The sequence below is a fragment of the Elephantulus edwardii genome, unplaced genomic scaffold, assembly GCF_000299155.1.
Source record: "Elephantulus edwardii isolate Elephantulus edwardi_28Jun2011 unplaced genomic scaffold, EleEdw1.0 scaffold00255, whole genome shotgun sequence".
Classification (NCBI taxonomy): domain Eukaryota; kingdom Metazoa; phylum Chordata; class Mammalia; order Macroscelidea; family Macroscelididae; genus Elephantulus; species Elephantulus edwardii.
The window spans coordinates 2,659,498-2,683,937 of NW_006400005.1; the positions used below are offsets into that span (position 1 = coordinate 2,659,498).

Genomic DNA, 24,440 nt, shown 5'->3' on the forward strand with positions numbered 1-24,440 from the left:
GCACTTAAAAAGTCAAATGTATGCTGCTCAAGCATGAATGTATTTATCACACAGTATGGACTCTGAACCTACAATTTTGTTGTATGAAATTCTACCTTCAAGAACCAAATATATTATTATTGTGAACAATACCTTCATAGCTACAAATTCTAGCTGTAATTAGTACAACAAACAAGAAATATAAATACTAATGTCAAATTTAAACCTCTTGAGGCTTGCAAATTTTATTTTGATATTACAACGTTTACACAGAGGAGTGCTTTTAGTATAACAAGTCATCTAACTAGACAGAAGCAGCTGAAATTAAACAGTCCAGAGTTCAGGCTTGTAGCCTCTATTTTGCAGTATTATTTATGCTAGAGATGATATTGAGCTTATGGACTCTCAGATCATATCTTATTTTGACACTTTACAAATGTGTGAGTTACAGAAAATTCTTTTGCCTCAACACATCAAAATCTGCTCTTTATAAATGGAAAATAAGATTAATTTGGATCATGCAAAGTTTAGATGATACAATCAATTAATCGTGGTCCAGTGGTAGGAAGCTATGCTATATTCCCAAAGGCATGCAGTTCAAATCCACCAACTGCTTCCCAGGGCGGTGGATGGTCAGCCTTCTCCCAGGCAATCTTACAGCCTCTGAAAACCTTCATCACACTCAGCTGTGTGTCTGATCTGGCTCAACAGCACATAACATCAACAACCACCCCCAACGTTACCCTTGCACTCTTGATACTAGCTTAATTGTTGTTCTTAGCATATGTCATTTGCTTTTGTGAAATATATTTATTATCTCTGTCTTCTGATAATAGGATACTAGTCTCTTGATGGAAGAGATCTTTGTTTTGTTTTCTTTTTCCAAGCACTTACAATAGTGCCTGAGATATATATAGATATAGAGATAGGTATATATTTAATGGTGATTGAATGGCTAAAAACTTTTAGTGACAAGTTTAAATATCTTTTGGCCCTAAAGATTTGCTTGTCCTATTTCTCCTTCATTTCCTGCATCTCTTCCTGCTTCAGGGACAAGTTTCCCTTCCCTTCCATCTCCTGTTGATTTTAGACATCATCTGTATTATGTACTTCTTTGCTCTGCTGCTCTACCACAGAACGCTCTGCTGACCACAGAATAAATAAAATTAAAAAATAACTTCATTAATATGAGAGAGGGAATTATCATTTATCTCTTAGTGTTTTCTCAGTCCTGTATCAGATTTCATGGTTCCTTATTTCCTTTATTAAGAGTACAAGAGCATTGTGTGAGCCAACCTCTTCCATTCTCATTGTTGGTTTCCTTCTATTCAGTTTGCAGGATAGTATATGGCAGAAAATGGTTAAGGCACCAGGCAGACTTAAGTGACTTAAGTGTAAATTCCCAATGTGGTGTTTGCAGTGACCTTTCCCTAAACCCATTTCTTTCTTTGAAATAGTGTCTAATAAGGGTTATCTTTAAACATACCAAGTACCCTCTTTTCCAACAAGTAAGTATGGGAAACTGATGAGTGAGAGATGTTTCCCTCCTGTTTTTCCCTTTTTCCATTTCATCAGATGTGGAATAAGGGTATACCAGGTGACTGAAGACCACACAGCTAAAGCACTGAATTGGAAGGGCAAGGTAGTATGAGCTCTGTTTCTGGCAATAGTAGAAAATATATAGAGAGGTAAGCAGCCCCAGAATTCTTTGTACTTAATTGAAATAGGCTTCTTATGTGTTAGTGGCGCCTGTCCAAACCAGAATCGAGTTAATGCCTACTCATACTAGAACTACCTCATTGAATTTTCAAGGCTTTATATATTTACACAAGCCGACTATAACATGTTTTTCCCAGAGTGGCTGGAGGTCTCAAATCGCCAGATTTTTTACAAGAAGCTGAGTGCGATAACCACTGTACCACCAGGAGTATTTTTTTAAGTGCCCAGCAGTGTCTGGCCTATTAGACACTGAGTTAGAATATGTGATACTAAAAAAAGAAGATGATTATTTCACTAAGATTGTAGAAAATAAGGGAGATGAAGAAAGGGTAGCAAGTATTTATTTAGTGGAGAATCAGTATAAAAATAGTCATTCTATTTTGTGGTTTCTCTGGACTTTTGTTTAATAATGTGATTTTTGCGACCACAGTACTTTCTTTTTTTTCTTTTTTAATAATACATAAAAGTCTGAATGCATTTTAGCTAAGCAGGTATATGTGAGCTACCTTAAGCCTATATATAAATCATTATTTCTAGGGGGAAATGCATTTTAGGTTCCAAATATTTATATACAAATGTACTTTGGGAGTATAGATTGAGAACTGAATAATTTCTGAATTAATAAACATCATTTATCGTTTTATCTGGTGGCATATGACTAAGTTTTAAAATTTTTGTATAATTACAAAAGGGTCTTTCCTGTTTACTGTAATTTTAAAACCATTTTAGTAGTCAATTTAAAGTGCTTTATCTTTGTCATACATGTTTGACTATAGCATTTTTGTTCTCTGTAATTTTATGGAGGAAAAAACTCATCATTGTGCAACCAAATTTCAACCTAGAAACGTGAAGGGGACTTTACCCTTTTGTAGCCTTTGAGCAGCTAAAGCAGTACAACCATCAGTCACATTTCTCATCATTCCATTTCACCCTTGAGTTTGTTTACTCATCAGGAAAGCAGAGTTGCTCGGCAGGGCATCATATTTAAAGTATTTCCACAGCCATACACCTCTCTAGACAAATGAAATAACTTCTCATGTCACCTGTTGGGCAAATTCTGTTTTCTACACAGCAACTACTCTGATTTTTATAAATGATTATTGATGTACTAACTTGCAAAACCATTTAGGTCAGATAGTTGCCATTCTCATGTCTATCTTTATTTTAAATCATTGTGTGGAATAATTGTAGCTTTATTCATCATATATTCTGTATTTCTGTAACATTTCATTCCACAGGCACTCCAGAAAGTCTGAAAGATCTAGCATCCAAAAACAGACTAGGAAAGGCACTGTCTCTGATGCAGAAAGGTAGGCTTGGTGTTGTGCTGTGCTGCCATCTTCTGTTTTACTAATATATTAAAAGTATCTGTACTCTGATTTTCTACCAGTTCATAAAATGTGGTGCTCAAAATATATTTGTGCAAATATATCTCATATATGGGAATGGTCTCATTCAAGACACAAAAAGGAAGGTGATTTGAAGAATTTAAAATGAAAATATTTCTCTTACAGATCATTCTGATTACTAATGAGGATTAAATGTACACTCATTCCTATATAGATCTTAGGACATTAATATTTTTTTTCTGATCTCAATTCAGTGTTACCAGTGATCATAGTACCTGTGACATGCGAGTTATTTTGACTATCAGTTATTTATCTGAATCACATGATTTAGTTTGCATCTCTTTTCTTTAAATGGGCAATCTATCACAACAGATGCTTTTAAAAAAGTTATAAGGGCTTACCACCTTTTGAACCTTAATTCAGTTCTACAAATAATTTTTATTACATTTAGGTTTAAGATATTGATACTTATTTTGACATACCTATAAAAACATTTGTAAAGCACAACTAGCATATAGTCAATTGGCTGTTAACCTGTCCAACAATAATTGAGAGTATCTTCAGGAATTAATGAGTTCATTGATGTGTCATAGTTATGATTTTAAAGATATGCACTAGCTACTGTGTGCACACAGAAGTGGACTACAGGAGCCATAGAAGGTATTCCACAGACCAGGAGATGAGAGTCAGGAAAAATTAATGCTTCTTGGCCAATGTGGCTTAGTCTACAGGGAAATGTACTGCTAAGCCAAAGGCGGCTCCTCTCAGGAGGTTCAAATCCAACAGCACCTCCACGGTACGAACACAGCCTCCACCTATGAAATCTACAGCCCTAGAAACCCAGTGGTTGGTCACCATAATGAATTGAGTTACTGTTCAGTAGATCAAATAAATATTTGTTCTTGTTGTTGTTGTATGTACCATGAAGTTGGAACAGATCCATAGTTGACCCTCCTGCCAGTTCTAAGAGGCAGTAAATTGCTCAGGAGGAGATTGTTTGTCTTTCTCCAGTTGAGAAGCTGGTGGATTCAAACCAAGTGCCTTTGGGTTGGCAGTACAACTCCTTACTTACTACTAAGTCACCATAGCTAGGAAGTTTTATTTCTAAAGAAAGATGGGTCCAAGGACAGCAAGTATGTTGAGTGGAAAATTTCATAAAGGAAATAGCATATGGATTTTGAGACAAGAAATGGAACAGAGTTTAGTTACCAGACACATTGCCATTTAATTGACTTAGGTTTACAGAGGCTCCCAGCAAGTTTCTGAGACTGAAGGTGTCAAAGGGAGGCATCTGACTATCTTTTTCCCTTAGAGCAGCTGGTGGATTAGAACCACTGACCTTTCAGTTAGTAATGCAACAAATAATGCACTGTTCCATCAGAGGTGCAGATATAGGTAAGTATATATATATATATATATATATATATATATTTATATTTATATATAATCATATAATATGAAAATATAGATTATGATTCTGTTACACATTTTTTTAAATCCGTCAAATTAATTTGCTTGTGAACATCTCAGATTCCTTAGGAATGTTTTCATTCTTTCACTATTTTTCTCTGTCCTTCTATAATTTGATTTTAAATCTATGCACTTGATTAAAATTTCTTCTGTTAGTACTATTCTTTTATTCTATTCAGGTCTCTCTTATGTAGTTAGCAAATAGCCGTAAAGACACCAATCTGTGCAGCTAACGGAATTTAGACTATACCAATGAACAAGTTTATTGATCTTAAAATATATCACCAACATTTAGAATAATACTTTACAGGTTGCTGTATGTTTTAAGGCAACTGAAGAGACTTAACTTCAGATGACTAGTAGTTGGGCATCTACTTCTGAAACAATGACAGTGATCAGTATAAAAGCAAAAAATATCTGAGGGCCATATTAATATTATAATTATTCCTCACTTCTCTCTGCTTGTAAGTTTTACTATAGAAAACATTAACTTACAGTTAAGTAATTTTAACTTAAATGACTCCAAAGATACTAAATTTTATTGATGTTAAAGTATGTTAATTCTTGATTATTCTTATTCTTTGCTCTTGAATTGAAACTAACTCATAGCTCACCCCCCAGTGAGTCCTCAAAGACTGTAAATTGCATGGGGGAGACTGACTATCTTTCTCCTGTGGAGTGGCAGGGGGGTTGGCAGTGCCACCATGTCACTAGGCTTCCAAGTTCTTGAATAGCTCATGTCAAAATAAGTAATGACCTAGCTTTTTTATAACAGCACTCAGTTTTCTCAGAGGATATCTTGAGTCAACATCCAGTTACAGGGAAACTTAGGACATTTATGAATGGTTTTGACACTCTTTCTTGAACATTAATAGCTAACATTCAGTCAGAGTGCTCTTTGAAAGCAACGGTGATAAAACTTTGCCTTACATACTTGTGCTTGGGAAGGAAGAGTGTCAATGGAAGAGAGGAAGACTCTCACCTAGATGGATTGTTACAATGGATTCCACTGTGTTGCAAATTATGAGGATGGCACAGGATAGAACAGAGTTCAGATCTGTTGCTCATGGAGTTGTTATGGGTCATACTGACTCGATGGTTTAACAACAACAACAACAACTTAACAACAATAGTAAATAGCATCTTCTCCAAAGGAGTTATACCATGTAGTTGCTCTAGCTTTTGATAGCCTTTGCTCTGTTATGATTATTGGGAGGTCATTCATTGGACTCAGTAATTTTCCTTACAAGAAATAGCCTTGAAGAAAATAGTTTGAATGGTAAAGTGAGCAGCTATAGGTGGAAGATAGACAAAACTGATTTCTAGCTTCTGTGTCTATAACCATTTAGAAGCAGCTCTCAAATTATCTTGAGAAGCCCCTTAGTAAGGTAAAAGTTTGACTTTTCTTCCTTATGTGAATTCAGGGACATAAACTGCTAGATCCATTTCTGCATTCTATTCTAGGGACTTTTCTTCTTGTGGGACCTAGGCTGTAATCTAACTGGGATATGGTTTGTCTAGAATATCACTTAGATATTCATTTAGTGTGCATTTTAAATTGAGTTGTTGCTATTAAAAGTGCCTGTGCAGACCTAGACTGAGGCATTAATGTGGTTCTCACTGTAAAAAGAGCAAGGGCCCTATGAGTATGGCAATATATGACCTTTACCAACTCCACAATGGGAAACTATCCCTGTCAACAACATCAGCAATACAAAACCAATTCCCATGAGGTCAGACATTCCCTTCACACTCCCATACTTTTTTCAACTCATCCCAACATGAAGCTTAATTCTTTATTGGATCCAAAGTGTGACAGCTAACAGACCATACAGAACCATATTATGGACATCAAAAGGCTGTAATTCAGCCTAGCAGCAGAATCAATCAATCAGGCCAGGTGCTGACATGTGCTTACAGGCATCTAAATCTTCAGCCTAATGACTTTAGGCCAGTCCTACTAATTTTTGGCTCTCCCTCCCTGATCCCCAAATATAGGCCAAGGCAGTTAGCTCTGGTTCCTTCACAAGCATACAGAGTCAAGGTCAGCTCAGTCTCCTATCAAGTCCCTGGTCCACTTTCTTCTTAGCCACAGCAGCTGCTGCTGTACATACAGGTCTAGCTACTTCAAGGGCTTTGGCCCTTGAAGGATGTACATTACATTCTTCCAGCTTCTTTGCTGCTGGTTAGAATCCCAAAATCTTCTATCTCCTCATTTTAGTAGTAAGACTAGCCAGTCCCCTTGTGGCTTGGCAAGATTAGCCAATCCCCTGTGAATATGCTAGCATGCCTTATTCATATATTCCTGCCCATCCACATAGTAAAGTCACTCCATGGCTAGGGAAGCCATTTTAAACAATAAACCCTTAAAAACACATTCACTTAATAGTAAGGAACCATTTTAAGGCTTGACCTTAAAAACTATGTTCATGTTTATGATTAATTTCATTTTAAAAACCTCATAACTGAAATTTGGAGTGGTAGTAGAAGTTACTCATGTGATTATGTGCAGCAATAGTAATGTCTTACTAAGACCTAATGTTTTGATGAGATTAATATCAACTACTAACTAATATTAAGTGGTGAGTAAAGGTATGGATTTGGCTCAGTCTGAAAAATGTAGGTGTTCATTTGGAAAGAATAAAGTAGTGTCCATACACTTAGATTTTAATTAGAATTTTGCTCTGGAAGTCCCATTTTTACAAAATAAGGCTAATAATACTACCTTTCATGTAAAATTAAATTGGAAGCACTACACATTCATCCTGGAAAAGGTTATACCGGGCGGCTCCTTGGAGGCAAGGATTCTGAGGCTCCATCTAACATACTTTGGACATGTTGTAAGGAGAGACCAGTCCTTGGAGAGGGACATCATGCTTGGGAGGGTGGAAGGACAGCACAGGAGGGGAAGGCCCTCTATGAGGTGGATTGATTCAGTGACTGGGGTAATCGGGATGGGAGTGTCAGAGACAGTGCAGTTGGCACAGGACAGAGCAGAGTTTAGGGCTGTTGTACATAGGGGTCACTATGAGTTGCAAGCGGCTTGATGGCACATAACAACAGCATTAATTAGAATAATCTGCGGCCCTCAGGCCTGGTTTTAATTATTTTTGGTCAAACATTCTTCTAAGTATTATAGCACTGGTCTGTCCATTTGCTGTACAGAGGTAATTCATGGATGCTGTGATGCTAAACACTGCGACACTGATGTGTCAGATGCAATATTGGTTACCCATGGTGGGCAATGTTTGGTGGAGCTCCTCGATTAAATCAAGCTTGGAAGCAGGAATGGCATCCACTTTTGAGACAGCTTGCCTCCAGGAACTATGAACATGGAGAAGAGATGAAAGTTACACAGGTGTTGACGTCTTTCATTCATAGGGTCACTATAAGTCGTCTACAACTTCATAGCACCTAACAGCAACAACAAACATACATACACACACACACACGCACATACATATATATTCGATCAGGTTGATTTTGACTTAAAGTAAACTTATATGATCTGGTGGCCTAGTGTTAAGAATCTGCACTGCAATCCCAAAGGCAGGCAATTCTAATTCACCAGCTGCTCCACAGGAGAAGGATTGACAATTTCCTCCTGTGCAATTTCAGCCTTTGAAAACCCCCTGGAAGGTCAGCTATGGAATTGGTTCTAACTTGATGGTACACAACAACAACAAACTCATATGACAGAACTGCCTCAGAGAGTTTTCTAGGTTTTATAGATCTTTTTCTCATGGAGCCACTGCCTGAATTGGAATAATTTAGCTTTCAGTTTCACTTGGGCTCTCATCATTTGTACCACCAGACCCATGTATGTACGTGTCTCTGAATCTGATGGAGGGGGAAATATATGCCATTTTACACACACACACACACACACACACACACACACACACATTATTATACACTGTCACATCATAACCAATCCATAGCTGAACCTCAAGCATGTCTTTGGAGGCAATAAATTACACAGTAGGAGATTACCCATTCTTCTCCTATTAAGTAACTCGTGTTTTCTGCCCAAGTGCCTTTGGGTTGGCAGTGCAACTTCCTGCCACTAGACCATCAAAGCCATAATTTTTTACCTCTATACATACATGCATACACATATATACATATTACAATATTACCACTAGGCAGCCAGAGCTCCCTACATATACATACATATATACATATATTTATATATAAATGCTCCTAACACAATTCCATTAAATAGTAACTAGAGGCTGCCCTGCAATCCAGAAACCATGCAGTTCAAGGCCACCAAGCCGCACTGCAGGAGAAGGATTGGCAATCTCCTCCCGTGTGATTAACTGCCTCTGACAACCTACTGAAGGGTCAGTTATGGGTCGATTTTGACTCTGTGGTACACAACAACAACATTGCCAAAATATTCAATGTTAGTACATACAATTATGTTTATGAAGGGTATATACAGATATGTGACATACCGTTTTTCTTTATCTCATATCTTGGCAGAAATCAGTAAGTATTGAAGCAGAGAGATCTGTGTGTGAATTTAACAGATGGCATGCATATATGCTCAGTATATTTGTTACTGTCATTTTACTTATCGTTTATTCACCTCCTGTCCCTCTAATATGGTTGTGGAAGTTCTTTTACATTCTGCCCTATATTCTTTGCATATTCAAGTTCATGGAAACCATCAAAGATCTAATAAGTCTTTCAGCTCACACTGTTAACACTCTTTATTCCAGAATGTCTTTTTTATTTTGTTCAAAACAGACTGTGCTTCATTTCATTATCTCCCATCTCCAAACTTTGCAATTTGTCTTTAGGTTATGCATTTTTACTCACTCCTGCTTCCTCTCCTGTGCTCTATCCTTACTTCTCCCTTCCCATCGCCCTTCTTTCCTGTATCCCTTTCTGCATCCTCTCCCATTGTCCACACTCCTCCTCCACAGGCATTATTTCCTAAGCTTCCCTTTGGGTGTGCTCTCATTCTGGTTGTAGATTGGAGGATAGCAGAATTATTGTCATTGTGTTCATATTAAAAGCAAAAACAGGTCTTGTGTTAAATGAGAGACATCATGTGCTCTTCTGTTGATGATCTGCTAGCCTTGATGTTCTTCAGAACACTAGGTCATATAATGTTGAATTGTAAGGTATTCATTAGGTAGTAATTTAGTTTTCCCTGTAATAGGTTTTTATACTTTGCTATTTAGTTTGGTTACATGTAAGACTCCCCTAAATTTTTGACCTTTCAAGTCATCTGTAAGTAGCCTTTTGAAAAAATCCCAAACCCACTGCTGTCAGGCTGGTTCGCATGCAGAGCAGCCCAATAGGACTTAATACAGTTGCCTCATAATGTTTCCAAGGCTTTACAGAATTAGACTGCAACATCTTTCTTCTGTAGTGTGGCTAGTGGGTTTGAATCACAGGCCTTTGAACTAGAAGCTGAATACTTAAGCACTGTGCTCCGTAGTAATCGTGTTGTTGTTATTGTTATTGCTGTGTACTGTCAAGTTGGAATGGACCGTAGCTGACCCTTCAGATGGTTTGCAGAGGCAGTAAATCGCACCTTAGGAGAATATTCATCCTTCTCCCTCAGAGTGGATTTGAACTGCATCCCGTAGGGATTGCAGTGCAGCTTCTTACTACTAGGCAACCAGAGCTCTCTGGTAATCATTTTAGTAATATTAATTATAATAGGCATGAAGTAAAATTTTAGTGAAATTGTAAGAGCCATAAAATTTCCAATTAATACTGTTACTTGATTTTCAAGCCACATACAGAAATAAAATTTAGACTAGGATTGCCTGAAGAAATATTATTTATTTTTGTAAAGGACTTTATATTTTTATTTTAATTTATTTTAATTTATATTGTCATTCTCACACTAAATAATTCTATAAAGAATAATCATTGTTGCACTAAGATGGAAAGCCAATTCAAAGTAATTGAAGAGTTTTCAGTATGTAGTAATTTTTTCTTTTGATTTAATAACTAAGATGTCAGTTTTGTGTTTCAAAATCTTCATTAATGTCCAATAAAGCATTTTCTCATTGTTCAGAAAGATAACATGCAGTTTTATAAAGCTCTATACTCTACCTTATTTTCTAAAACCTACCACCTCTATATTTTATTACTGTGAAAAATAAGAGGAAATCAGAATAAAAATCATTATAGATTGTGTCAACCATTTTATTTTAAAATTCTCAAGTTGAGTATAACTTAAATGCACTTTTAGTGGTCAGTATATTCTTTACCATCACATATGTTTGTTATTTAATAAGTGAATGTTTAATGGTTTTTAAAATGATGAAGTATGGCTGCTTATTCCCCTATAAAAAAATTTGGTATTTTTGTGTGCATTGTATTTAAAAGATAATTAAAAATTATGAAAATGTTTAACATTTATATATGTTGTATCTATAAATATACACTACACACACATAATTGTCATCTTTAAATGTTTACTTTTAATATTTAAGTTGGTTTTATAATAACTTTGAACACTATATTAAGAGTAAATGTGTGAGTTAAAAGAACACATTTTTTTATCTATTTCCAATACTACTATAATAAAGCATTCTCCATCCTATTATATCATTGTACTTCTTTGATCTACTTAAATTAACTCAGTTGCCATCTCCTTTGTACTTGGTAAAGGTTTGCTTTTTGTAGAGTAAAATTACAAACATTGTGAAAAAATATCCATAAAGCTCTATAGTGCACTATTTATTCCTCAAGTCAAGCCTCCCTTAATATGCCTGTATTCATTATTCTAATTAAATTCGTTCAGTCAATCAACATTGATTGAATTTATGAAGCTCTTACTCTGTGCATCTGTCCTTAATGCTCTGGAGATTTATTTCTGTAAAGTTGAAGTTTCTTTCCTTGTTAAACTTAGAAGAGGTTTATTTTATTAAAGGAATTATAGTTAGCCTTTTAAAGATCACAGAGTGTACACATTTGCAATCATCAGTTTGAATTTATTTCTGTTTTAGTAATTGTATGATGGATTTTCTTCAGATTTTCAAAAATCACTGTCTCTTAAGAGTAACCAAGTTTTCCTTGGACAAATGTGTGTTAAAGTTAATGTGAACCTGCTGACTGAAGATCTTTTTTGACCCTAATGTTTTAGGGTTCTCCCACCATATCTTTCTAGAAGGGGACACGCAGCCCCAAGAACAACTGATCAGCCAGTCTTTAGGGGGAAACATCCCACTCGCTCAAGGTCGAGTGAGCATTCTAGTGTCAGAACACTGTGCTCTATGCACCACCTTGCCCCCGGAGGGTCGGCGCCACCTTCTCCGCTTCTGACAAGGTTGCTATTCAGTGTCCAGCCCAGCATTCATGTCCTGCCTCTGGGTGTTGGTGTGCTGTTGTACCTTCCTGAGCACTCAGTGCTTTCACTCATTACGACACCATAGTTTTTAATCTTTTCTTTGTGACACTTAAGCCTCTCACACATCCTCTTCTCCTTGCATCTATTCTCACTGTGCTGGTGGTATTCTATAGTTCCTGCCAGTTAACTACCATTGAAAATCAGATTTGGCTGTGTTATGTCCTTCCATCTGTTTGTGACATATTCATATATAATTTTTTAATGATGTGAATTTTTTCATAAAAACTTATCTGAAATTAAATTGTATCTTTTCCTTAAAAAGTGTAAGAGGAATAAAATAAATGACCTTTCACATGTTTTTAGAAAAATCTTGAAGGATTTTAGAATCCTTTAGTTAAAAAAGACCAAAAAACAAAACACCACTTAAATGCCAGCAGATGGAGAGCAGCTTAATACTGTGCAGGAGTAATGGATCTGCACTCTATTCACACTTTAACTTAGCATTTTGATCTTAGTACCAATACATTTCATGCTGTCTTTCTATTTATCTTAAAAAAATATTTTTCAGAAGTTATTTCCTATTCAAAATTAAACTGTGGGAGAATGGTATTTAGAAATGTCTGAAACTAGAATTATTCTTATAAGTTACAAAATATTCTGTTATCTATCAACTTAATAGTAACAATTTAGGTAACAGCCTATCTTAACAGATTTTATTTATATCGTTAAGATCCAGAGGCAATAATTTTATATATATATATATATATATATAAAATGAGTCAGCAACACCAGAAACACTATTCCAGAGAGCACAACTTCTTAGAAAACTAATGAAAAAGAAGTATATCTGGTTCTGCTCTATACAAGAATTTATTGAGCTGAACCCTTTGTGACAGACATTACACTATCCTCCTTGGCTCCTTTTTAAAATATTCCTTTTACACAAATCCTAAAACGTGATTCTATTTCCAAAGATCCGGGTAGGGATTTTATGTGAGAAAGAAGGAAAAGATGATTGTGAGACCATATTGGAGTTTCCTCATTAAATTATCTTTTGTTTTTTTGTTGCCTATAGAATGCACCGACAAGGAAGTCCAACCCAGTCTCCTCCAGCAGACACGTCTTTCAGCAGTCGCCGGGGAAGACAGCTCCCACAAGTGCCAGTGCGAAGCGGCAGTATAGAACAAGGTATCCAAAAAGAGAGATCATTGTCCAAAAATCTTGGACTTGAAAGCCTCCTATTTTTAAACTTCTTCTTAAGATTAATAGCATTTGAAGATATGATACATAGTTTGTTGATGGAGCCTTACTGGCATGATGAGTAAGTGTATTATGATAGTTCAAAGCAGTAAGTCACATCCATGACAGACAGCTGTAGATATTGGCCCTTATAAAAATTACAGATCAGGTTACCACATGGGACAGTTTTATCCTGTACAAAAGGATCACTATGAGTTAAAATAAGTTCACAAGAGTGGATTTTGGGTTGTTTGTGGAATCCTAAGGATTTAAATTTCTTTTCTTTTATCTGGTATACTTATTTATAGTGGTAAATAGAATTCCGTTTTTGTTGAATGAAAATTCATGAATTTTAAATAATACAGTTGGCCTTAGACAACATGCGTTTGAACTGTGTAGTACCACTTGTACATGAAGTCCTTCTTTTTCCCCTCTTACTGCTGTCGTAATGAGCCCAGATGTTGTGAATATCTGCTTAAAATACCAGGATTGAAGACCTTAATGATGATTTATTTCCAATTAAAGAGCAATAAATGATCATCATGCCATACTGTGAATAAACTTACCTGTAGTATGTGATAATTGAATGTTTGTGTTATTGGTAAGACGGCTGACCAACAGTAGGCTATGAGTAGTTAAATTTGGGGAGAGTGAAGATTTTTACAAATATTTGACCGCTTGGGCAAGTACCCCTATCTACTCCTCTCTCAGTTGTTAAGAATCAACTTTAAAATAATTCTTTGAGCCCTGCAAACACTTTTATTCAACGATATAAAAGAAGAAAATAAAATGTTTAAACTTCAGTACAAAATGGTATTTTATGTTAAAGAAGATGTTATTGTTGTTTTAAATATGTTTTTAAATTAAGCAGTTGGTAATACTAAATACTTCACTGTTGTGTTAACCAAACTGGCAATTTCTTGGTTTTTTTTAATATGTTCAAAGATGAAAAGTTACTTAAAGAATATTTCTGGTACTATTTTCAACATTTTATGTTACTTGAAGATTCTTTTCTCTTAAAGCATTTGTGTGTGTGTGTGTGTGTGTGTGTTGGGTGTTTGTTTGAAAGTGACAATTATCATCACTGACATAGAATATTTAGCTATGCAATTAAGGATTAAGAGAGTCACTTTTTTGTCCTATGACCAAGTTTCAAGAGATGCAGTAATTTGTTATCAATATTTGTTACCACATACTTTGTACCTACAGTTTGGTAAGCAATTTATGGATTTCTCATTTGGAATTGCAGTATGAATACACTGCACTTAGATGTGCTAAACTTTTATTTCAATGAACAGTTGAAAAGTTAACATTCTTAATATTTCTTTCCAATAGTTTGGTAGTGGATATGAAAAAATATGGGGTCTTTTTTTTTTCTGTAATATCAGTTCTGGGTGTGCCATCTGGGTAAATGATGGAACTGTGTACATCAGTGTTTTACTCACTAAGTCCAACTGCTGCCTTAAGTGTATCTCAGAAATGTTAAAGACATAAGAAGATAAACTATGTTTTCCAAAATCTATGTGGAATAGTTGGCTATGTAGAACACTTGATTGCAATAGGAAAAGTATCGAATTATTAGTAGAGAAGCACTGGTGCAGTGAAATGGTTTCCAAAGTTTTTTCTTTTGTTGTTGTTTTAAATAAGATTTTATTTTATAGACTCATATATCCTGTTTATGAACTATGCATTAATATTCAATTGTTACAGGTATCTTCTAGTTAACAAGTCAATATGTTTATGAATCTCTGACTCTCTTTTCTGAAATACTAGTTTATTCATTTTAATGATCAATTCACATGTTTAACAAACTTTCTCTTCTCTTTTCTGGGAATATTATAATTATTCATAATTAATATTTCTAATACTAATTAGCAAGAATCCAAATGGAAGTAGTTTAAAATTTCTTTATTTTAATGTTTGTATATATTTGCAGTGTCTATTTATGAACTCCTGTTGCACAACTAAAAAATATGCAAATTTTGATGTTTAGCTACAATTCAGTGTTACTAAAGATTATTATCTGAATGGTTGTTTGTTCCTAAAATTCTTTGCATTTCCTCCATTTGCAAGTAAAATACTGAGCTCAAAAGCATAAAGAAGTACTGCATATATTTCTTATGCAGTTGTATTATTATTTATGTAGAAATAATAATTACTTCTATAAAATTAATTGGATTATATATTGGGTTTTGATTTTTAAAAAACTTGTATGTTATTGTTAATATCAGTGTTACTGTTTATGATATTTGTATTCACAGTTGTCTTTCAGAGCAACATCAATTTGTAAAGATTGAATTGTTTGGGGAAGAAGGGAGTATCTGAGGATGAAACTGATGGAGTTATTATTTTTATATTTAATATCACAAATACATTAGTAAACTTTTGGTTTTACTGGAGTTTCTTTAAATACATACTTTCAAGAGTTACATGAATTTATCCATTTTAAAAGGATAGCAAATATGTATTCTCAAATCTAATGGGCTTCTGTGTCTAAAATAGGTGCAGCTTATTTTATAGCATTAATATGCTCTTTAGGACTTTTGGTACATTATAATATTGTGCACCATGATCTTTGGATTTGTTTCAGACTGAATAGTTCAAAGGTCAACTTTGTTGTTATAAAATAATTTTAATGTAACTTTACAAGTTGTTTCATGAGCAAGAAAGGGTTTAGCACATTTCATTCAAGATTGGTTTTGTTGTTCTGCGAGTATAGAATTTCATACTTTCCCCCTCTTTTAATTGTTAAATGTAATTCTTTGTTCTGAGAATATTAATGCTGGCTTCAGTTTACTTGAAATTGATTAAGCTTCTAATGTACTTGATTTCATTTCTTTTTTTCCTTCTCCTTTTATTGTTGTTTGTTTATTTGTAACAAAAGGCAGTGTTTTTATTAAAAATAATTGAATTGATAAGCATTTTATTTACATTTTTTTTCAAATCGTTTTAATTCTGGGCAAGAGATACAACCTTTGACAAATTTAGAAAAATAAATGTATTATTCATTCAATCTCCAGATAAAATTATCTACATTATTGTTATTAAGATACATGTTGACATGAGTCAGTTACTTGAATGGCTTTGTTTCTTTTATAATTTGAACTCTTCATATCATAAAAGCTATCTATTTTAAATATTATTATCACTTGAAAAACCATTTTTGCTTAATTTTTGCAAAAAGTGTTTTGAAATTTCTTCTCCAAAAATTGGCAGTGCTAGTCTGTTTTACTGTGGAATATGATGATTCTGTTGAAATATAGATATAGTTAGGGTAAAGGAAGAAGAATAATTCTAGTACAGATTTTGAAATAACATGGTTTTTAAAAGTAGCCCTCATTTTAGATCATTTTAATGGTATGTGATAATTGAGAGCAAAGACTTCTAGGAACTCTGATTGCATTCCAACATTGTATTCCGATGCATCCTTTATGTAGTGTAAAACTGAAAGCAATACAATGGGTTGCCTAAAAAAAAAAAAAAGTGCATGGCCTTCTGAAACTATTCAAGGATGTCCTTTTATATTCAACTTAATAGGATAAACTCCTTTTAAAGAAGTATTTATATATATTTTTACTTAGTAGTGTGCTGGTGATGTTTTATATGTTCTAATACCATATTGCTTAAATTCTTACAACATTCCACTTAAGATCTATCTAGATAAGCTGTCCTTTATTAGTAGGCACAACACTGGCAAGGAGGTATATCCAAAACATTTTAAAATGTCTAAGAAATATATAGAGAAACAAGAGATTTCAATTTGAGATATTATAACTGGAGGAGGAAGGAAGGATTATTTAAACATATTTCTTTTTTGCATGTGGAAATTATTGCAGAATATTTTCCACATAGTAGAAAGACAATGCCTACTGTTTATTGAATGTGAAATTTATACTTTAAAATATACCAAATTTTAAATTATCTGAAATGCTATCAGTTTTGAAATGATACAAAATTTAGTTATAATTATTGAGTATATTTTGAATTACATTTAAAATAAATGACCACAACAAAATTAAATGGAAATATTTTTTTAAAATTAGTGCTGAACTTTTATGCACACCTGAAATAGTAAGGGGGAAGATACCATGAACTATACTCTTCAAATGCAAGCATTAATTTTCCAATGTTCCTTCTTTATTTTGCATCTTTGAATTATTGTATTTATTCTTTTTTTTGGTTCCTTTTAGTGCCATATTTGAGACTTCTTCATGATTTGTCTTTGTAATTTATCATGTCACATTTATATGTTATGCATTTTTATTGTTCTTGCCATTGTCTTAATTCACATTTCCATGTCTAACTATAAATTTGCTGATTTCTTTTTTTTGTTCCCATCATTATGTGCATTTAATTCATTGAAGAACAAGAAAAATATAAGTCTTCCACAAAAGGTAAATATTAATGTAACTTTTAAGCACTTACTATTGTTACTTTTATTTTATGAGTTTATAGTTGTATTTATTAAAATAATGAGAAAATTATTAAGTAGGAGTTATTTTCCAAAAATGACTCTATAGGGCAGTTAATGTTAATTGTTTTCAAATGTGAGCAGTTCATATAGCAAAGAAAAAAAATGAAAAGTATTTTTGCTTTGAAATTTGTTTATCCATGCTAACAACTAAAAAACTGTTCTAGAAAATACCAATAGATTTTTTATTATTATTATTATTATTATTATTATGTTTCCCTGTTTTCTCATAGCTAGAGAATTTAATTCTTAACTCCTACTCAGGGTAATATCTGAGTGCAAAGGAGTTAAATTATTGGTGTTTGCCCTTCAGGGTAGCAGTAATTTTACTGAATGTGGTAGCCCTTCCTTTGAGTCATATGTATGGAATGTAGCTACCTAAATATTACTTATTTTGACCTCAATTTTCTGATACAGAAAAATTCTATATTCCTGAACTTTGTAGGAGTAACAAACAATTTAGTCTCAGAAATGTTACATTGCTGACTTTTTTCCTTACTGTCTTTTAGATCACATTTTCTTTTTGATCTTTGCACTTGGTTTCAGGTCTAGACATCATCTCACTCAAGTCTCACCCTCACCATTCCTATTTCATATTAATGTGTTTAGCTTGATCATCAAATATTTTAACATGAATTTTCAGTTTGACATAATATTAGCATTTAATTTTGAAAAGATGCATATTTCTATTTAGTTCATAAAGAGTATATTTCCTCAATATTTTAATGTGGATTAATGGTTGAATTATTTTCCATGGTAGTCTTCTAACTTAGTCCTGAGAGAGGCATGATCCATATTTTATGGATGAGGAAATTCAGATTTAGAAGGGAAAAAAGAAATTTTCTTATTTATATTGCTAATATATAGACATAAATTTAATTATTTCTGTAATTGAATATATTGATATTTTTGTTATCCACTGAATATTTCAAAGGGAAAGTTAAAGTTAATATTAGCCACTGATTTTAGTTTTATTTTATAAAAGTATTATATTTGTACATATTCTGATATACTAGACAATAAATAGATATTAATAAAGAGTTAGGTGTTATTCAGTGAGCTCAAGATATTTTTGAGATGTAGGTTTTATATGAATTTTGACCATTGTGTTTAAATTCAGATGTCTGAAATACACACTTTAAAGTAAGTGTGACAAGATGGCCAACTCTTTTTATTTAATTGAAATTTTAATGAAAGTTTACACAAAATTTGGATTTCCATCATTCATTTTTTGCATATTTTCCTCCCAGACCCGCTTATCCCCAAGTTTGCTTTTTTTCTTTAGAAAAGGGAAAAAAATATATATTTCATTGTTATACAGCCCCCCTAGTCAACTTTACTATGCAGCTCTTATTCTCTTGCCATGCCTATAATACCTAATTATATATTTCTTTTATACAGTTTTTAAATAAATTCAGAAGAATTTATATGTGTTGAGTTCATGAGATCAATTTTTTGGCATGGTGTAAAAATGTTAGAATTCCATATTGAGAGTGCCTAATTATCAGAAATTAAAACATACATCTCTACATTATACAACCTAAAATCTTTATGAAGAGTGTACATTTAAGATCTCCTTGCAGAGCATGTCTGATTGCTACATTTGTAGGTCAGTGTGTTCTGGTTAAGTAGTGTCATCATCATTCTGGTTGTTCCTTGGAGACAAGAGATGGAAATGCTTACAGAATTACTTTATGACTAAAAACACCAAAGAGGCACATCCCAGATTGCTTTCATCAAGGCATAGGCTAGCAGAGGATGCTTTACCTCTTTTCCTGGAATTTCTGTGCAGGCTGCTCAAACAACAGAAGTTCAAAAAGTGTAATAGACCCAAGTTCAAGAAATTACTTTTAGAGTAAAAATTCAGGCTAACCTACTTCTTAAAAAAGGGTAGAGTTGTTTAACGCTGAAGCCCTACTGAAGTCTATCAAGTTAATATTACTATTCTCTGGCTAAATAAGGACTAAAAAGGCACTAGTCCTAAGCTCAGCACATACTCGGAGATTCCGTAGAGTGTAGTTTTGATGAGTTGTAAGTGAAATGGGACAATCAGCTTTCCAGTGATGCAGGACTTGTAGTGTTAAAACAAGGAACAAACCAAAACAGGCCACAAGCTGACTAAAGTATCGGCTAGATAGATTTTAAGCCATTGGACTTAAAATCCAGTAGAGTTCCTCCTGCTCACCATGCCCCAATTAAGGAGCTTTGGTGACACTGCACTTCGCTGTCAATGAGAAGTCAGCAGTTCAAACTCACTGGCAGCTATGAGAGAGAATAACAGAGTAATTTATACCCACAAAAATTATAGCCTAGGGGGTGAAATATAGCCTAGGAAACTATGGGATAATTCTCTGTCTTATCCAGGGGCTGGGAGGAGGTCTGGTGGCATGGCCCATAGAGAAATGTGCTGCTAACCCCAGAATGGTATGTCTCTGGCACATGGAATCCACCAGTTGCCCTGCAGCAGAAAGTTGGGTGGTTTCCTCTTATGCAATTTATAGTTCCTGAAAACCTGTGGTGGGGTCAGCCATGAGTCAGTTCTGATTTGTTATAGGGTGACTATGATTAAGAGTTGACTGGAGTATACACAATGATCGTCACTCCAATTGTAGAGGCTTTAACTATTACTTTTCCATTGTTTTCTTACTAATAAAATTAAAGCTTAGGGAGAAAAATGACAATTTAGCTCTTTATCAGCTGTTCATCTGGTAAGTACAAGGGATTAGAAACAGGCCTCAGTCCAAAGACATTGTTGTTAGTCTCCTTGCTTGATGTGCTCTCCAGTATTTGACCTACTGAAGCTAAAAAACACCTTTTGCATACTTACTTTACATGCATTGTCACATAATTGTAATAAAAACATATGTACAGCAACAAGAGAGAATATTTTTATTATTGCTTAAAAAAGAAAGAGGAAATGGCCTCAGAAGGCAACATTTCTGTGTGACCCAACCAGATTTTTACCTTAGAGCCTATGTTCTGACCACTGCTCTATTTTGCTATACAACCTACACTTAGGACACTAAAATCCCAAAGGTCCTGTTAAGCATCCTACTTCCCTCAAGACTCCTTTCAACTAAGTCTTCCTGTATCTTGCTGCCTCTCAATTACCGTGCAACTTGAGAAAAAGGAAGCAGTACATTTAAAAAGATAGTGTACCGTCTTGCAGTCTCCAGGAGCTAAGAAATTGTAAATGTTCATACTACTGCATTTGTCTTTTTCTGCCCTCTTTTAAATTGAAAGCTGACAGACCTTATCATTTTAGGCTGTGCATACTGCTTTCTAGGCATAATTTAAATGATCCATTCTAAATGTAAGCCAATTTTTCCCTCTCTGCTACATTTCTTGGACAGTTTTAAAGAGCCCATGAATGTAGTTTGGGGGCATCGAAATAATGATATAAGAAGATCAAAACTGAGCCAGAAATTAAATGACATCCAGGTGAGAAAAAAAAGTTACTGTCATAATACATTTCTAATTTGTATTATTTTAGATAATATTTCATAAGTGCATTAACTTTTTTGTTCTTGGAAAGTATTTTATACCTTTACAGAACACATTATCCTGTATTTTCTGCAAATATGAATTTTCTCTGTCATGACAGATATATAATTTGCACACCTTGAAAATTGAGAAGCAATTAGACTTTAAGTGATTAAATAATTTATTTGAAAAGAACCAAAGAAAAGATTAAATGAAATTCTGCTGCATTTGCTTTCCTGGTTCCTTGATAAAATATGTAATAATTATTGTCCTTAGGTCATAGGGCTGTTGAAGGGATCTGTCTGTAGTGACTGTTTTTTAACTAAAAGATTTACATAGTAAATCTTTCAGTATATTAAATATACTTATCTTATTTAAACATTGGTAAGAACATTTTAATACTAAGTCATGCATACTTGAGTTTTATTGATCTTTTAAGCATTAGTCTTAATTGGATATAATTAATTTTAAAAAGTGCAAATACTGATCTTAACTATTTCTGTTGTATTAGTTGTTTTAAAGATATTACTCTTTTAATGGAGTGCTATCGTAGTGAAACATAAGGATAAATTATGTATGTGACTATTTAAAAGAAGTAAAATGATTTGTGTATTTCTTGAATCAATATTATTTCATCTATTATTAAGTAGCAGAACATTTCAATTTCACATTATTATTACTACTATTAAAGGCATGCATATTGGAGACATGCATGGCACAAAAGGGCTAAATACTAGACTGCTAACAGGCCGATCAAACTTACCTAAAGATGCTGCAGAAGAAAGACCTGGTGATCTACCTCCAGATGGTGGAGCGTGAGTAACTGGAGCACAGCTCTGCTCTTCCACTGACTGGGCCACCTGGAGTCAGAAGGGACATAAAGGCAACTTTCTCTTTTTAATGTACTTGTATTTGCCTAAGCTATTTACCCAAGTTGTTACAGGTTTAGGTTCCAGTCCTCCTAAATACTGCTTCTCCTGAACCTTACCTTGAATACTTGTGAATCTTTATTAATAAAATCTTATTTCATGAATATTTGAACCTTAGTACTACTATCTTTATCCATTTCTATCTTTTACCAGAGCCAAAAAATATAGTTATTCTTACATGTTCTTTAAACTTTGAAGACACAGGGAATGAAGTAGGCCAAACAGAACTCAAATTATTTTAACTCTATTATTCTGTCATAGATTCACATGTATTCATTTGCACTATTAGTATAGACTTTTCTTTAGCTTCAGAGTAGTTGGAGCTTGCTTGACCAAGCCTCAAGTGAAAGAGATTCACTTGAAGTAAATAATTGCCCTTTCTTCCTGGTCCATGTAGAAAACGTACAAAGTAAAATTGAAGTCGGGTGCATGTCTAGCCATGTGGGCATACTCTTTTAAGGCTTTTTTTCTGAATGTGTACATGACCTTTTACTTGTTGTTAGGTGCTGTCAAGTTGAGTATGACTTGTAGCTACCCTATGAACAACATATGTCAACGTTGTCCTATTCTGTGTCATCCTTACCATCTCTGACGCACTTAAAGCCTTAATGCAGTTATTGTATCAGTCCTTCTTTTTGAAGACTTTCTTCCTTGTTGTTGACCCTCCACATTTCCAAGTGTAATATCCCTTTCCAAGGAATAGCCTCTCCTAGCCACATGCCCAGAATATGAGAAAAAATTTTCACCATCCTCACCACCAAGGAACACTCTGGCTGCACTTTTTCCAAGACATGTGTTTGTTATTTTGGCAGTCCAGAGGATATTCAGTGCTCTTCTCCAACACCATCTCCTAAAGGCATCAGTTCTTCTTCTGTTATCCGTACTTATTATCCAGCTCAAAGATGCATAGCAAAAAAAATAAAAATAATGTAATTAAAAAAAAAATATGCACATAGTAAATATTTCAAACTGACATCATTACCCTTCAGTAATTTGCAACAGTAGATTTGCTCAACGCAAGATGTCTCCTGATCTGACTGCTGATACCAAGTGTTGACTGTGGATCCAAGTAAGATGAAATCATTGGCTATTTCAACCATAGCTGACCCTCTGGCAGGTTTTCAGTGGCAGTTAATTGCATGGGAGGAGCCTGTCCATCCCTCTCCCAAAGAGCAACTGTTGGCCTCAAAACGTGTGCCTTCAAGATTGCAGCAGTAGGCCACCAGAGGTCGTCTGTTGTAATCAGTGGTTACTTAAACTCCACCCAGAGTCCTGTCCTATCTTCAGTTTCTCTGTGCTTTAGTTATTGTCATGCCTGTGTGAGTAACTCTCATTGAGGAGCCTCTCTTTCACTGACACTCTGTTTTGTCACACAGGAGATTCTTCTCTGGGGTCTGACTCCTGATAAAATGCCTAAAGTATGTGAGGTGAAGACATCCTCTCTAAAGAGTATTCTGACTGTACTTCTTCCAATAGAGATGTGTTTGTCCTTTTGCCAGTTCATGTTATGTTTCAATATTCTTTATTAACACCACAGTGCAGAGGAATCAATTACTGTTCACTCTTCCTCATTTATTATCTAACATTCACAAGCATATGAAGCAATATCAAGTACTATGGCTTGGGTCAGGTGACATCCTTTCTCTTTAGCTCTTTAAAGAAGCCTCTGGCACCAGATTTTCCCAGTGCAGTAAGTTTATTGAGTGTCTCTCCTATGAGTTTTTTGTTTTTGTTTTTTTTTATGAGCAAATAGTTTAATTAAACATTAAGAGCAAAAGGAGGGTGGGTGGGGGTCTCCTATGAGTTTTGATGGTGGATCCAAGTAAAAATAAATCCTTGACAAGTTCAGTCTTTTCTGTTTATAACAATGATGTTTATTGTTCCAGGTGTGAGCATTTTTGTTTTCTTAATATTGAGGTAATCCGTCATGAAAGCTATATTATTTTGATCAACTTCAACAAGTGCTTCATGATCTCTTCACTTTCAAAAACAAGACCATGTATGTCTGTAATTTTCATTCAAAACCCTGTGAATTAAAATGATAAATATTAGAGATTACTTGAGATAAATAAACTGACCCCTTTAATTATTAGTTTTATTATCTCTTGAAAAGTCTTAATTATGTGAGCTGCTTTTAATGCCAGTTGTATTTCAGATTGCCTCATATTGAAGGTAGTTAGTTCACTCTCTCAAAATCCAAACTGGAGGGCCCTAGTAGAGGCTTGGCTAATAACTGATGTTTAGCAGTTTGTACACACCCAGTGACTCTGCTTAAGAAAGAAGTGTGAATCTGCTTTGAGAAACATTATTTTTAAAAACAAAAAAGATTACCTTTAAGGAACCCTGTGAAGCAAGCAATTCAACCTTGTCACATTGAATCACTATGAGAAAAATTGACAGTACTCAACAATCCAATATAACACAAAAGAACAACAAAAAATGGCAGATTTAATGTAGTTTGAATAAAAGTTACCAAGAAA

General features: G+C 34.3%; 1 protein-coding gene across 7 annotated transcripts in view; it reads left to right on the plus strand.

The window, feature by feature from the left end:
- RIMS1 (regulating synaptic membrane exocytosis 1) overlaps nucleotides 1-24,440 on the plus strand; it is a 701,348-nt gene that overhangs the window by 530,280 nt on the left and 146,628 nt on the right. For 3 of the 7 annotated variants that reach the window (XM_006899388.1, XM_006899390.1, XM_006899393.1), the window contains 2 exons: nucleotides 2,937-3,008; nucleotides 12,914-13,026. In XM_006899388.1, the coding sequence (XP_006899450.1) occupies nucleotides 2,937-3,008; nucleotides 12,914-13,026 (185 nt within the window). Of the gene's footprint in view, nucleotides 1-2,936; nucleotides 3,009-11,634; nucleotides 11,818-12,913; nucleotides 13,027-17,441; nucleotides 17,472-24,440 lie in introns of all 7 variants that reach the window. The other 4 variants (XM_006899389.1, XM_006899391.1, XM_006899387.1 and 1 more) reach the window with 3 other exon arrangements.